The 17,338-nt window shown below is 43.9% G+C and overlaps 1 protein-coding gene across 2 annotated transcripts in view; it reads right to left on the bottom strand.

Moving 5' to 3' along the window:
- Window positions 1-17,338, bottom strand: part of gria3a (glutamate receptor, ionotropic, AMPA 3a) — a gene marked incomplete at both ends in the record, with an annotated part of 68,576 nt that overhangs the window by 24,648 nt on the left and 26,590 nt on the right. For both annotated transcript variants that reach the window (XM_080528909.1, XM_080528910.1), the window contains 6 exons: window positions 99-209; window positions 1,578-1,682; window positions 1,872-2,039; window positions 2,638-2,799; window positions 2,946-2,999; window positions 13,992-14,179. In XM_080528909.1, coding sequence (XP_080385035.1) covers window positions 99-209; window positions 1,578-1,682; window positions 1,872-2,039; window positions 2,638-2,799; window positions 2,946-2,999; window positions 13,992-14,179 — 788 coding nt within the window. The remainder of the gene's footprint in view (window positions 1-98; window positions 210-1,577; window positions 1,683-1,871; window positions 2,040-2,637; window positions 2,800-2,945; window positions 3,000-13,991; window positions 14,180-17,338) is intronic.

Genomic DNA, 17,338 nt, shown 5'->3' with positions numbered 1-17,338 from the left:
GTTCTACCCTCCCAGGACAGAATGTAACAATGGACACCTTGACCTTGAGTGGCAGAATTCTTAAGGTGGAACATTTAAAATCTGCTTGAAAAGTGTACCATGATAGTAGTGACCACAATCGTTCGGTTTTCCACAGAAGAGTCAGAAGCGTTGGTGACCTGCTGATCCATAATATATACAAATTTCTCGTATTCATTCCAGTACCCGATCTGAAACACACAAACATCATGGTTATTACAATAAAGAGGCATGAAAAGACTTTTGTGAGTAGAGCCTCACCATACAGTGGCAGGCTCTAGCATGAGGCTGTCTTGGCCTAGAGGGCTTGGTGTGTGCCTGATGATATGGGAGATAAAGATCCCGTACTACTATGTGGTATGTGGAGATCCCGCTCCAACCTCTACCACAGATACAGCATGGTAAAAACTCTCTCTTTCCTCTCAGCACTGTAGCTCTCTCTCTCTAATTACAGCCGCAAAGTCACTGTATCTTTACATAACCAGGAGGACTGCTCATGAAAGGCTCACGTGATGGCTATATTATCAGCAAAGAAGGACTAAATATGGCTTATCTGGCCTTGAGCAGTTTCAATGCAATAAGGGCTTCTGCGCTTGTATAAACATTGTGCATGCATGCAGAACTGTTGAGACTAAACATGTTGGTCTGTTTCTGTATGGGCCTACCTGACTTAACCTTACTGATTTGCTGATTTACTGACTTACTGATTTAACCACTGAGATTTCAGAAATGTCAGCTGTTGAATTCTATGTGTTCTATATGTGTTGTGTTGTGTCTTTTCCTGTCTTGTTCAGCTCACTTCTACAGCATGCCAGATTGTCTCACAGTGTGTGTGGACCTGCAGGTCACTGTGCTACACTGGGCTAGGTGATCTGAGCTATGTAGATAGTATAGGGCCACTTCACGTCAGAGTTCAGTGTCTGTGGGCTACCATGGTGGCAGCACCGTGTCGCAGGCCATTGCGCGCTCACGTGTGTGTATGTGCGTGTGTGTGTGTGTGCCTGCGTGTGTGAGTGTGCATGCACGTGTACATGTGTGGGGGTAGTGGGGGGGGAATTTGTTGGGGGGTATTGGCCGATATATCACTCTTGACAGCCATGGTATGTCCGCTCTCCTACCTCCTCTGGCCCAGATACAACTGAGCACAAAGAGGGAACAGGCAGGGCCAGGTCAGCCCCCAGTGTCTGGAGCTAAATGAGTACAGCAGGAGCTGGTACAGGTGAAAGCTGTTATACTGTTGGCTATCCAATAAAGCTTTCAGCTCTGTACAGAACACAGCAGGTTGAAAATTACTGGCACATATAATGCAACACATGGAGGGAGATTACTTGGACAGAAAATATATATAATGGAATCAAATAAATGTGTGATCACATTTGTTGTAAACCGAGTTAGCTTTACATATCAGCTGAGTTATGGGGGAAAACGCACTAATATGACAATAAAATGCTTCCACAGAGTTGCTTGACTGTTCAGGGTCCTCTTGAACCCTAGGAGAGAAATGTCTCCAGTTAAATGTATCATAATCTATCTGTTGAACCACTGTGCTTCTCACTTACCTTTCTGCCCCCTTCTGCTTTCATCTCATACACATCGATGGTGTAGTTGGATCTGCGACCGAACGAGTCAAACTGGATATTCCCTGTCATACCTTGTACTTGGACCTGCCATGCAGTGACACAAGGAACCGTAACAACTTCCATACAAAACCACTCTGCTGGGTTTGCTTTTTTGGAGAGAGATAGAATTAACCAAACCAAGAATACAGTATTCAATTATGTCACAAGATAAGTAAGGATGTGTATTGTACAGACATGGTTATTACAGGGGTAGTCCGTCAAAACCCCTCCTACCATTTTGAGTGCTCTCTCTATGTCAATTCCTTGGCTCCAGGGCACAGCTGGATTGGCCAGGCAGTCACCAGCACTCCCCCTCCGGGACACATCCACTCTCTGCCGCCGCAGGTACCGGAAGGCCTCCGCAATCACCAGGATGGCATCATGGGTCAACGCCGACGTGTACTGAAACAGGGCCAGTCATTGATCCATCAGTGATACCACTGTACCACAACACACCCTAACCCTAACCCACACCCTAACCCACAGCCTAACCCTAACCCACACCCTAACCCTAACACACTGGATGTTGTATTCAGCATGGCAATCACATGATCTGAAAGAGTGTGAGATAGTTGGGACTTACACGGTAGTCTGGTGTAGATGTAGGGAGACTAAGATGGTAAACTCTGCCTCAAGGTTTATTTTATACAGCAGTCATTTGCAGCTTGCTGTTGCTTGGTATATCAAAGCTGCGTGGTATTGTACAGAAAACATGCTTCTCGTCTGAGTGAAGAGCGATGACAAACAGGCGTTTTAGTATTGTTGGTTGAATGACAAAAGTATGTGACAAAAGCTTTTAGGAACAAAAGGGATTAATAGTTCCTTTTGTCAAGAGTAATAACAATTTATGTTTTGTGTGAGTGAAACTAATCTGTCTTTGATGCTGTTAGACACAGATGTCTACTGTCGATAGGGAGAGGGAGAGATGGGAAGGGGAAAGGATCTGTCATGGTGTGAGGAGCATATTTTTGTACAATATTGACAGCTGTGCCATAGCTACCTTCAGTGGAGTGTTTTTGGCCTCAGGGAATTCCCTCTCATCCAAGCGTTCCCAGCGCTGGAGGAACTGCTGGACGATGGGATTCTCCGGGTTGATGATCTGGAATCCTGTTATGTTGGCTCCTCCAGAGATGACTTTGTCCAGGCTCATGTTGCTAGCGCCCTGAGACCAGAGATACAAAAGTGGATGTAAACATCACACTGTGGCAGTCTGTCCCAGCAGTGGGAATAGGAGCACCTGAATTGCCTTTGTTGAAATCATCACTACAATATATGGGGGTAATTCTAATTTGCACCTAATGTACTCACCAGATTGGCCAGGATGTAGTGGTAGCCTCGGCTGTTCTTCCCTAGGGCCACCACCTGCAAGGAGGGACATGTCACAGGAAGAAAAGGTACGGTGTGATAAGACATGCAGTACTGTATGTTAACCACCATCAGGATGCATCTAGATGTACAGTATTGAGTTGTTTTGAGGAGATTATACAGTAGAGCAGCATTTCTAGATGAACTCTCTTTGCACTAATGAGCTAATACAATGCAACCCACCCATTTGTTCTATTTGTTGAGCAGCAGAAACTGCATAGACTTAATTGTCACCTTTCAATTTAATGTAACACAGAAGAATTGGTTTTCTTACATAATTTTCCTCTTGAATAATGTCTGGTGTGAGTGGGTGGTTGGTCGTGCATGCGTGTGTGTTTGTGTGTGTGTTTGTGTGTGTGTGTGTGTGTGTCTTTCAACTTTCAAACACAGTTAGGATATGTGTGTGTGTGTGTGTGTGTGTGTGTGTACGTGTGTGTTTGTGTGCGTGCAAGCATGCATGCCTGTTTGTGTGTGTGTGTGCGTCTTTCAACTTTCAAACAGAATTAGGTTATGTGGGAGTATGAGGGTATGTGTGAGTGTGTGTGTGTGTGTGTGTGTGTGTGTGTGTGTGTCTGTGTGTCTGTGTGTCTGTGTGTCTGTGTGTGTCTTTCAACTTTCAAACAGAGTTAGGGTATGTGTGAGTATGAGGGTATGTGTGAGTGTGTGTGTATGTGTGTGTGTATGTGTGAGTGTGTGTGTATGTGTGTGTGTGTGTGTGTGTATGTGTGAGTGTGTGTGTGTGTGTGTGTGCGTGTGTGTGTGTGTGTGTGTGTGTGTGTGTGTGAGTGTGGCGGTGAGACTTTGTGCTGTGATGACAATACTTGTTCCTTTGTATTAACGTCAGCGTGTAAAATAAGGTCAGGACTCAAGGCCTGCAGAGAAATGTCCCTTTCATAACGCAGCTGCCTGCTCAAATGAAAAGTGCCCTATGCCATTGGTACAAGGCTACATTAGAGACTTAATTAGGACCAAACATATTTCCCAGTAAATGTAGACAAGCAGGCAGGCGTGGAAGACACTGTTGTGTTTAATCTAATGACCAGGCTTACTCATTAAGGCACAAGGTTACTCTGACATAGGTTAGTATACTGTACATCAGACATAGGTTTGTGTATGTTTGAGGTAGGTTAGTGTATCTCTGAGGTAGGTTAGTGTATCTCTGAGGTAGGTTTGTGTATCTCTGAGGTAGGTTAGTGTATCTCTGAGGTAGGTTAGTGTATCTCTGAGGTAGGTTAGTGTATCTCTGAGGTAGGTTTGTGTATGTTTGAGGTAGGTTAGTGTATCTCTGAGGTAGGTTAGTGTATCTCTGAGGTAGGTTTGTGTATCTCTGAGGTAGGTTAGTGTATCTCTGAGGTAGGTTAGTGTATCTCTGAGGTAGGTTTGTGTATGTTTGAGGTAGGTTAGTGTATCTCTGAGGTAGGTTTGTGTATCTCTCATTCCAACTCAGAACATGGAGGTGGTTGCATGGAGATACTGAGGGGGTGGAGAGGTTGTTTTCCGTTTGTGTTTTCAGCCTTTTTAGCCTGCCTCCCCCACAGTTTCGACAAGGATGCTCTGTGCGTCTGGCACTGACAGGAAGAGTTATTATTTTGGAATATTTTTCATGCATTGTTATGTATAGATATACCCATGCATTTCATTAAACTGGTGGTAGCTTTAGTATAGTTATTGTACCTTTCATAAATGACCCCTACTAGGGATCATAAATATGACTATCAGAGAAAGGACATGCAATACGACGTTGTGTTGCGTGGCTTATTGTATTTCCATATCTCCCTCACCTCTCTCAATGTCACTGGAGGCTGCAGGGTTGTGTCTAACAAAAGGGACTGTGTCTGACTGGCCACCTCAGAAGTGTTTTAATCACATTAAAGGGCATCCTTTAACAGTGATCTTTCGTGGCACCCACCTGCACACTGTCTGATCCCTCTGATACCATTCCTTTTATTCACACCTCTACCCTTCACTGTCATCTAGTTAGTCCTGCTTAAATATATCCTAATTGTCTCTGGAGAGAAAGTGTCCTCAATCCTCCAAGGTTACCGTTCAAGTCCCCCGTCAAATCCTCCTGGCGCTTTTCTACACAACACTGAATCCCATTATCCTCCTCCAGTGTGCTGAAGGATTTCATTGTGTTAAACATTTATTTTTTTCCGGCCTCCACCACTAACCCCCTGCAGGTCCTGCGCCCAAACCCTCCCTCTGAGAGGATGTAGAGTAGCAGGAAGGACCTCTGCCTATTGTCTCACCAGGAAGGACATGAGTGAGGAACACCTGGAGTGGATGTCAAGGGCCGTTTGAGAGGTTCCATTAGCTACAGGCTGGGAAGTGGGAAGCCTGTGGTGGATCACATGCAAACCTGCTGGTCCCTAGGCTGCACTCTGGCAGGCAGGCAGGCAGGCAGGCAGGCAGGCAGGCAGGCTAGCAGGCACTCTGGCAGGCAGGCAGGCAGGCAGCCAGGCAGGCTAGCAGGCAGGCAGCCTAGCAGGCAGGCAGGCAGGCAGGCAGGCAGGCAGGCAGGCAGGCAGGCAGGCAGGCAGGCGGGTAGGCAGGCCGGTAGGCAGGCAGGCAGGCTAGCAGGCAGGCAGGCAGGCAGGCAGGCAGGCAGGCGGGTAGGCAGGCAGGCACCATGCTCAAGAAGGCATACATAATCCAAAAGTTCAATTAATAAAGAACAGGGAACAAAAAGCCCTTCATCTAGTATTCATCCATGTGAGAGGGTACCGCGGCGGACCAAGTGTGACAACACAGCAAGCACTTAATGAAGCTGCAGTGCCTGGGGGCCGTGGGTAATACTCTCCTTGGAAAAGTCACAGAAGAGGCCCTGCCATAAAACACACACCATTCGCTTATATGAGGACCTTTAAAATCAACACTTCTAGTGTTATTTCTGGCTGAAATGTTTACTGTTTTATTTGTTGCATTAATAATAACCTCATCTTGCTTGATGATCTACTGTGCTCGAGACCTATGATAAATCCAATCCAATTAGTGTGTGTGTGTGTGTGTGTGTGTGTGTGTGTGTGTGTGTGTGTGTGTGTGCGTGTGTGTGTGTGTGCGTATGTGTGTGTGTGTGCGTATGTGTGTGTGTGTATGTGTGTGCGTGTGTGTGTGTGTGTGTGTGTGTGTGTATGTGTGAGTGTTTGTTTGTTCCCCATCCCCATTAAACACCATTGTTCCCTCTAAGCTCGTCACCAATCTGGCAGATCTGGGTCTAAACACCTCTGTATGCAATTGCACTGAATCTTGATGCAGTGGCCCCCCAGGGCTGTGTGCTCAATCCCCTCCTGTACTCCCTATTTACCCATGACTGCATGGCCACACACAACTCTAATTCTATCATCAAGTTTGCTGATGACACCACTGATGTAGGCCTGATCACACTGGACGTGGTCCCATCACACTGGCACAGTGATCAAGACGGCACGCCAGCGCCTGTTCTTCCTCAGGCAGCTGAGGACATTTATGACAGCCGCTGGTGAAAGTGGGAACAAGTCGGCAACCAATCAAATTGTTCCGACTTTTATTCTGAAAAATGCAAATAAATGTCAATGTTGTTGAAAATCAATGACACACTCGCTAGTCAAGCCAAACTATCGCAATGCAGTAGATTTGGTGAGTAATCCCCACTACTCCACACAAACTAGGTAGTAGTGGGGATTACTCAGCGAATCCATTGCATTGCAATATTTGGGCTTGACTAGCGAGTGTGTCATTGATTTTCAACAACAATTTTTCTGAATGAAAGTCTGAACACATGGTCGGGTGCCGTCACATTTGGCATGGATCCTCAGATCCTCACCAACCTGTCCGGATGTATCACCGCCTGGTATGGCACCTACACCGCCCATGAGCACAAGGCTCTACAGAGGGTGGTGAAAATGACTGTTGACTGTACATTGTGTATTTCATTATTATTGCTCTGTTTTCTCTTATTTCTATCCTTGTATTTCACTACTTTGTTCACTTCACTGCTTTGTATTTCATCTTCATCATTGTACGTTTACAGCTGTATCCTGTGCGTATGATAAAACACGTTGATTTCACTTGATTTGATGTGTGTGTATGTGTGGGGAGGGGGGAGGGGGGTTGAGTGTGTGGGTGATTGAGTTTGGGTGCATGTGTGGGTGGGTGGGTGGGTTGTGGGTGTGTGAATGCGCAAGTTGAGGTCATTTAGTGACTCATACACATTGCCATTCAAAGGAGGACAGTTCCAGTTTAGAGGACATAACAGCAGCATACATACAATGCAAAGGCTGTAGCCTACCTAGCCCGTTCTCTATGTCAGAAAAGAAAGGCTGGACTTCAATGCGAAACCGCATGTGTGCGGTAACAAATATTCTTAGGATCCTGATGCTCTAGTTTCGCTTCCCCCTGGGATGATCACTTTCAGCCTATACCTAAAACAGATGGGGACATTAGTGAGGTCATCCTCATATCAGTTCCAGTTCATCTGTATCTAGTCTTTGTTGTTGCAGGGTCATGTCTGCATCGTCAGAGGCTTGGTGGCCCCCTTTGTTCATTCCGACCAGTCAGGAGGGAGAACCCTCATTATCCCCTCTGAAAACCCCTCAAGGCACGGAGGACAAGGAGAAGTGTCAAAGTGTCTAGAGACCCTATCAACTGCATCCTGTCAGGGAAACTGGCTACAGTATTGACTGCATTGACTGGCTGCTAAATATTTGATGTCAATTGAATGGAAAAGATAGCCCTGGTGCCATCATGGACTGGCTCCTCTTCAGAAGCCAGGAGGCCTGATAGAGGTGGAATGCATCCCGGTCATTTGGACTGAATATTATGATTTAGGATAACTACAGCACACACATCTTATGATGTAGGTAGGATAACTACAGCACACACATCTTATGATGTAGGTAGGATAACTACAGCACAAACACGGAGGGACTATAAGTCACAGCAGCTGGTGAAACAAGTCGGCAGCCGATCAAATGACACACTCGTAAATCACAAATCAATGGCACACTCGCTAGTCAAGCCAAAATATTGCAATGCAATGGTGCTGAGTAATCCCCACTACTACCTAGTTAACTATAATACTACATTGTTAGCAGGCTCACAAAACAAGCTGTGTTAGTTGACTAGCGAGTGTGTCATTGATGTTGATATTTATTTACACTTTTCAGAACAACTTGTTCCCGGTTTCACCAGCTGTCATCACATATCACATATCGTCTTCATGAAACACTCCCTCCCTCTTAAAGTTCCCTTATCAATCATAGTGTTATCAATCATAGTGTTATCAATCATAGCAATTGTTGCCCCCTTCCTTGAGATCCCTTCCCCAGAAGGGACAAATGGCTGTGAGCTGTCTGGGATGTTTTATGAAAGGTGTCAAAGCTGTGATGTCATCAGTATAGAATGTATATGATTGAGGGTAGAATGTAAAATGTTTCCATTAAGTATTTGCCTAGTAATAATTGTATATTATAAGTATACAGTATTATTAAAGCTCCGTTCTATTTGACCATTCTTGAACTAAATCAGCACAAACTTAATAATTCTTTGCACATAGTGACAATGACATTACTTGGAGTCAAATTATTAATATTAGATATGCTTTGCTATTAAATATAATACAAAATGCCTGGCTATTAATATAATATAAAATAGCCAAATGTCCTTGCCAAACCTTTACATGGAACTACCATCCTAAATATGGCCTACATTACCATGGGTAATATTTGTGATCAAAGCCAGGGGGACAGCATGCATGCATGTCATGACCATATAAAGAACAGGTGGACATATTGTCAATGTACCTCTACCATAGTGATTTAAACACCAGAATGACCATCATAAATCACTAAGTCTCCCTCTCCAAAGCCTTAACACTTTATCACCACAGTCCTGCAGTGCATATCAATGTTTTAATTTAATTAACCTGAGGTTCCATCCTTGCACATTCCATAGCTCTAACCAAAACATTAACATTCAGATCAAGTCCTTGGTAAGAATCTGATGTGAACATGGTGGCGTGTCTGTGCAGTGAGAGAGGCATCACCCAGGCCTCAGATGAGAGAAGCTTTCTGTCCTCCTGCCCATTGTGGAAGAACACTCAGTTATCTTCGTCTCTTCGCCTCATAGCCTCCTCCTCCGCCTCCCCCTCCTCATCTCCCTCCCCCTCCCCCTCCTCCTCCCCCTCCTCCTTCTCCTTCTCCTAGCATGGCTGTGTGGAGCTGAGCTGAGCTGAGCTAGGCTGTGCTGTACTGCAGGACCATTAGCCTAAGTATTCCTGGGGGAATCTATTCTAATTAAACAGGCTGGAGCGGCGTCCCTGTGCAGAGTTGGATCTATACCCCTTCCAATGAATTTGGCTCCCCTTAAAAGCATTCCCACTGTCAGAGCTTTCTCTTTGTTGCTGCCGTATTAGAGCCATTTGTCATCTGACTCCTGCAGAATGGGAACTGACTGGTATCCCTAGGTTTCAAATGCTCCCTTTTCCCATCCGCCTTGACAGCTGTGTTTCTTTGCTAAATTAAAGGGTAAAAGATTCAGCTGGAAAAGGTCATGAATACTGATACTGTACTTATAGTAGCATTGCTTAATACTACTGTACTATGACTGCTACCACTACAAAGAAAAACACCATACAGTACCATTGAAATCAATCAATCAATCAGTCAATCAATCAATCAATATATATATATACAGTATATACAGTATATACACTATGTGGACAAAAGTATGTGGACACAATCGTCTGGGGCTGTTTTCATGGGTTATGCTACAGCATACAATGCGATTCTAGAGAACTGTATGCTTCCAACTTTGTGGCAACAACGTATTCCAGCAATTGACTGACAAGTTGATTGCATGGCAATAAAACAATTAATTCATTAATTAGGTGTGCAAGGAAGAAACTCTTGCTGTCAAAAAAAAAACATCAGGGCAAGACTAAAGTTTGCCAGAGAACATTCTAGACAAACACCATGACTTCTGGAACAACATGCTTTGGACCGATGAATCCAAAGTTGAATTATTTAGGCATAGTAACAGAAGACATTTTGGCAAAAACAAAAACAAGCATTTTGAGCACAACAACCTCATATCTGTGAAGTATGGGGGTGGAAATGTTATGGGTTGGGGCTTTTTTGCTGCAGCAGGGCCTGGCCTGCTCACCTCATAGAACCCATTATGAATTTAGAATTTCTGATTTTTTTTTTCTTCAGATTTTATCCCTTTTTCACCCAATTTGGTAGCCAATTGAACCCAACCTAGCATCCAATTATCCCCTGCCTATTGCGTAGGATCCGCCGCACGACCCCGTGGCCGGCAGCCCCAGAGGAGATCGCCAGGCAGACTAGCTGACTGGCTCCTCGAGCCCAGCACCGTTATTCCGGCACCCCGGGGGCGCTGTTGCGCGACGGATCCTTGTCCGGAAATACTCCTATACCGCCCTCGGGAGCGGCCGCCCAATATGCCGCTCCCCGTGTGTGCCCCAGCCATATCCGGATCTGGCGAGCTGGGATTCGATCCCAGTCCCCGGTGGGCAGCTTGCACTAGTGGCCAGTGCTTAGACCGCTACACCACCGCGGGCCTGAATTTAGAATTTCTGATTTTTTTGGACAATGAGTGTTGGGGAATGGCCAAGTCAAAGCCTAGATCTTAATCTTATTGAGATACTGTGGGGTGATTTGAAACAAAGACTGGTCGACAGTTATAGGAAACGTGTAATTGAGGTTATTTCAGCCAATGAGGTTATTTCAGAAATACCAGATGTTAGGGCATAGATTCAATTACATCACCTTTATCTACAGCTTTTGTTTGAAAGAAGATCAAATATTGATCTTAAAAAAGAACTAAATATTTCATGGGGTGTCCTCATTTTTTCACATGACTGTATATATACTGTATGATAAAGCAATGTAATACACAGGCAGGATTAGATTCCATACACATAGCTCTGATTTCACTGCAGAACAAGATCCAGCCTATCCCTCTCCCTCCAGCGCAGCATAGCACAGCACAGGGAGGCTCTGCCTGGCTCTATGAGTCTTCTCTCTCCGCAACCACTCTCTTTCTCTCTCTCTTTCTCTCTCTCTTTCTCTCTCTCTCTCCCTCTCCCCCTCTCTCTCTCCCTCCTTCTCTCTCCCTCTCCCTCCCCCCCCCCTCTCTCTCTATCCCTCTCTAAACTCCCGTGGCCAAGATTACACCCTAGTGTGGCTTTATCATTGATGAGCAGCCTGTGGGAGGGCGGTCTCTCCCAAGGCCCATCCATTCATGCTGTGGCCTATTCTTTACTGAGGGGATGAGCAGGTTGATACCTTTAAGATGGTGAAAGAGCCTGCAGGGGAGGCCAAGCTCCCAGATCCCACAAATCAACACACAGCCTGACACCAAACGACCTCATTGAGACAAGTGATAACCACTGATTGAGTGTTAAGCATAACTCTTGAATAGTAAAATATCAGGTTCTTCTTGGGAGAAGAGTGTGCTCTTCTTCCGAAGAACCTGATATTTCTGGTGGCTTCGACCCTTCCAGTGCTAAATGATCCTGGTTGTGTTCTGGCTCCTGTCTTTGTGTGAGCTGTTCCCTCAGGCTAGGAGGGTAGGGCTATTTATAGCAGGCTGATTGTACGCTGTTATGGGACGGCGTGTCCTACTTACACTGGGTGCTGATATTAAAGCAAGTGTTGATGTGACGACCCACATAATGAATCGTCCTTGAGAGACCCAGACCTGTCCTGCCAGTCTCAAACATCTAGAGAGCGGCTCGTCTGACAGACAGCTCCAGAGATGGCCACTTCATTATTAACACTGGGGTTTGTGGCCATTAGGAATTCTCTGAGATCACGCTTGTAATTGGCTAAAGTTATTCCCATAATGACCACAGCAGTTTCCATTGGACAGCTCTGAATTAATCTGATAGGAATTGTTGGAATTAACACTAAAACCTTATTGCCATATATGTTTGAACATTAACATCAGTAGAGTAAAACTAGTAATAGTAGTTTTTTTTAAAATATATATATATATATATATATATATATATATATGTTACGGTACATGTGGGAATACGGTACATGTGGGAAAACTAGGATTAGGGTTAGGTGCTACGTCTACTTGGTACATGCTGGCATGTCTAACCCTAACCCTAATCCTAACCCTAACCCTAACCCTACCCCTAACCCTAACCCTAACCGTAGCACCCTAGCACCTAACCCTAACCCTAGTTTTCCCACATGTACCGTGTTCCCACATGTACCGTAACATATATATAGGCTTTTTTTTGCTGTCACTTTTATTTAAATGCCTCAGAGTCAATGGCAAGTGGCAATGAACACAAATATGCCTGGAAAAGTCACAGTAAATGTCTTAAGCCCAACAATAATGAATGGTCATTATATGTACAGTATGAGGGGCAGAGGCCTATACACAAACACCTCAACAGATGATAGAAGGTCAGGATCCAACCATTATCAATGATGAAAATGACACACACACACACACACACACACACACACACACACACTCACTCACTCACAGGGCTTTCACACCGGCAGTTCCGAACGCCGGTTCTCGTTCGCGTGCCGAAACCTCCGAACGTTGGCGCTGTCTGACGAACGAGCCCGCGTTCATACCAGTGTATCGTTCGCCAGACAGCGCCAACGTTCGGAGGTTTCGGCACGCGAACGCGAACCAGCGTTCGGAACTGCCGGTGTGTAAGCCCTATCACTCACTCACACACATACACACACACACACATACACACACACACACACACACACACACACACACACACACACACACACACACACACACACACACCTGCCTGTGCATCAGTAAAACATTGTCATTATAAGGAGGCCAACTCCCTGGGTCTTGACGGTCAGTCACATTCCTCTAAGCCCATTGCTCATGCCTATCCATCTCATTAGTGCACTCTGACATTTTAGAGAAAACACACCAACATGACTGACTAAACATGACAAACTGTGGCATTATTTAAATTTCAATTGACAGATTGAATATTACAAAAAGACCATTGACCTAAACCACTGCTCAAAGGATTCCCCAAACAAATCAATTCAGTTTAAAAAATCTCAATGAACCATTTTATGGGGAAAACTAACTGCAAGAAAGAATGTGATGTCATTTTCTTGCCATCTATGAGTTGGCAATCAAATCACTAATTAATATAAGTCAACACTAAATGTCATTCCCAGTGTAGCAAACAAAAAGCTAAATAACTGGGATTAAAATTAATTCTTGACAATGGCATTAACTCAAGTGAACCCATTAAGAGATTTTGTGCAGCAGACATAAACAAATACATCTAAATCAACACTAATGGGCGACTCAGCGGCTGATCACCAAGGGAACAGGGATGAGAGGGAACCGTTCTTAATAGTTGCTTTTGCTTGATGAAAATGTAACCAAAGAGCTGACCTCAAACAACAGCTCCAACCATCTTCCAATGAATGTTCCCTGTGTCTTTGTTATGTCTGACAATACCCCCCTAAAGAGAGTGTTCAGTATGTTTGGGGTGTTTGAGGTAATTACTATTCCCTAAATAAAGCCTTTAGCCTTACTTAAGGTCCCGTGTGAAAGGATAATGAAAAGAAATAAGAACTACAAAGCTGAGAAGGCCATGAGAAAGCCCTACTTTACTAATGGTGTAAATGGGACTAATGGGGATGGAAGGATCTGAGGGACTGAAGAATGACAGGCAACTAAAAGGTTTCTTTGAAAGGATGGAACACTGAGCGGTGGGAGGTGGAAAGGGCACCCTTGAAGAAGCCTTTTTTTTTTTTACTTGAAAACAAGGAGAAGGACAAACTTTTAATCAGCTCCTTTAGAAGACTTACTTACGTACTTGTTTTGGTTCCCTCCAACACAAATGAAATAGCTAAACTTTCCATTGTAAATGTTCATTGTCTCATGTTTCATTGTCTCATGTGAACATAGAGAGAACATTCAGTCCTCAGGTGACTCATCATGCAGTCATAGTTGAGTGAACAACTGTACCTGCTCCAGGATAGCGTTGATCCTGTTCACCTCGCAGTCTATCAGGAAGCGTTTCTCCTGCCTGCGGTCCATCTCCTCGATGATGCGCCGGTACTCTAAAGGGTCCACGATGCTCCCCACCGAGCGTGCCGTCACCTGCCAGTTGTTGGCCACTGCAGACTCCATGATGGCCTGTAGTATAGAGAAACCTGGAGAAGAGAGAGAGGGAGAAATCACACACAGTATCATGTAAATGGTGGTTTGTGGTTTTCAGTGAGAAACAGTTGACTTCAATGACATTACTGTATATCACAGTTATTGAAAAAGACAAAGCTCTTTGGAGGTACTTTTGTGTGTGTTTTTTTACACTATAAACAAAAGGAGGAAGGCATCACTACTTAATGGGATTGATTTATGTCTAATTGAAATGAGTGCATTACGTCACTAAACCCCCCCCCCCCCCCCCCCCCTCCAACAGAAGTCTCCGAGCCTGTGTGGAAACACATATTTACAAAAGGCCAGTCCTGTGAATATCACATTTCATGGGTGCAATAAGTAGGATTGTGAGCATGTCAAATTGAAAAGTAGCTTAAAGCCTCAAGGGCGTCCAACGAGTAATTGTATGTTTGGATTTTATGATCTGAGTGACACTGAATTGTCTGACAGAAATATTATTGCAATCCAAGGAAGCTTTAGAGGACATTTTAATTGAAGAGGATTTAATTTCAGCTCCCAATGTCTCAGCTGTCACAGTCTGTAATGGTTGAATTAATATGATTTATAATTCAAATTGTGAAGAACATCATGCCAATGATATTTCCCATCAACTTGTAGGTCATTATGCATCTACAAATGGTTGAGGTATAACGACTAGACCCAATCTAATGGTGTCTAACAGAGGCATGGCTAGACAACCAGGACATGTTTCCTTTTCAAGAGATCAATGTATTCGTCCATTACATCAACCCAAGGTCAAAAGCTATAAATATAAATGAGAATGAAATGAAATAGGGGTTATACAACTAGAGCAGCCACCCTTTATGGGTAATAGCCTTATCGAAATATGAATGTTATTTAATAACACTCATACACCACAGTGAGTTATGCTGCTGGATTATTTATGCATAGTACCGTAATATACAGCTCTCGAATAGGGTAATGAAAGAAAGAAAGCACGGATGGACAAAACAAATCACACATTCGCATATTTCCATTATGCAGAGAGAAACGTACAGTATACGTATCAGTGGTGGATGAAATGCATGGTGGCAGTAGCTCATTATGTGGTAGGCTGTAAGTAATAGATAGAGAAAATGGTGCAGCTGGAGAAGGCTTTATCCCACTGAGGGCAACGCGCTAGTCGGCTTGACTACATGGGCGAGGCAGCAGCCCACACTGGGCTATCCCTCCCTCTGAGAGCAGGGGAGAAAACCGCTGATTCAATAAAATGATGAATATTATTACTGACGCTAAGGCAGTCAGTGTAGATTATGCTAATGTAGATGCGGTCAGTGCACCACGACTGTGTGCTGGGCCCATCCACTTGAAACACTTCCTTACTCCAAGGCCAGGTCCAAACTGCATGACACCACGTGACACCATGGCCCAGAGCCGCGGGAAACACCTAGTCTCACTCTCAACATTCTATTCTATAGAAACCTGTTGCCTAACAGGAGCCTCCATTAACCAATGTTACAACTTACTGTAGGCGTTTATATATTACCTTCCCTGTAAGGCACGTTATGATTCATGTCAAATGGAGCAGACATGTATGAGAGTTACATAAATAGTTAATTCCGAATGCCTAGGTGGATGAGAGTGCTCCGTGTGTAGAATTCTGAACTCAAGTGTTACCAAATACCACATAAGAATTCCAAGCACAGGCGGATATTCAGCCATCCAGTCTTCACTAGGCTATGTGAGTGACCTTCACACTGGAGTACACTGCAGAGAAGCAGTCAAACCACACATGGCCTTTAGAGACAGGCAGCTCTGGAGCACTGCACGGCCATATCACCCACTCAGGTGTCTAAAGGAGAAGGGAAAGATGTGTACGGTATAGCCATTTCTGTTATTCCGAAAGGTTGGGAAATTAAAGCAGGGTTTTCATGCGCCTGTGGTCATATGGCACTGCAGAGTGTGAATGAGTCTCTGATGCAAGATAAGACCCAGGGCTGACCTCTGGCTAAGGGGACTGTGGCTGATCCTGTCTTTGTTAAAGCTCCATCAGGCCACACAGAGAAGAAAAACGATGGTTTTCATCATCCTGCAGCATATGGTGAGAAAAATGTCCACCGCCTGATAGCACAGAGGAAATTAAAAAGCAGATTCTGAAATACCGTATGAAATACAGAGGTGCTTTTTCTCAGTTTTCCTGTGACTTGATATTGAATAGAGGAAGCTGGGTAATGTCTGACACTTTAAACATGTTAGCAGCTGCTTATGAAAAAAAAGGATTTGGGAGGATTTATAAATGATTCCTTCATGAGTTTCCCCCCCCCCCACTAAGCTGATTTGGAATTTTGGAATCAAGGCGTTATTATACGGTTCTCAATAATCAACGTGTGTGCATTCACAAGTCAAAATAAATATATAAATAAATGATCAGAAATGATATCACAGAAGAAAGATGTGTACACTTTTATAACTGTGTGATAGGGAAATGTCATAGTATTACAATGCTTAAGTAGTAACATTTTAAATATTAGCATTGCCTGTCTGCTGTGTGAGATGAAGATAATGTTATTCTTTCAGTAAACTACAAAGTGTGAGATGTTGGTTCAAGGATTTTTCATCGACTTTGTAAACAGATGGCACATATCAGAGAAGCCAGCGGGCAGGGTGAGCATCAAGGGCATTTTAAATATCAATTATACAGTACTTACCATATTATTTATTTTTTTAAACATTAAATATTCAGATATCTTGGGCATATTGTCATGGTGTTTAAATGGTATGAGAGCAAGACATATTTTATATGAAAATAAATGTTTTTCATCGTAATACATGCATGTAATATTATATACCGGTATATATGTTTCTTTAACATTTGATACAGTAGTTTCTCCTGAAGGCTTTGAGCTCCAGCTGACCAGAAGGTAAACATGAATGTGTGATAATGAGCCTCAGTTATAGTCTAGGGCTGGCTTTGTCTTATGGTTATACAGGTACAGTAGGTTACAACCACATGTCCTCAAACCTGAATGTCATGAAATAATAGGACTTAGAAACAATCTCTCAACATCTGAGTGCTTGTTATATGATGGATGTTTGAAAGGCTCAAATAATCTCTCACGCGCAATACTGAACTGAACCGAATTTCTGCCATCGAGAAAAACATAAATGCTGTTGATCTCTGTATCTGATCG

The sequence above is a fragment of the Nansenia antarctica genome (assembly GCF_963989245.1).
Source record: "Nansenia antarctica genome assembly, chromosome: 4".
Taxonomy (NCBI): Eukaryota; Metazoa; Chordata; class Actinopteri; order Argentiniformes; family Microstomatidae; genus Nansenia; species Nansenia antarctica.
This window is presented reverse-complemented; position numbering and strand designations above follow the sequence as displayed.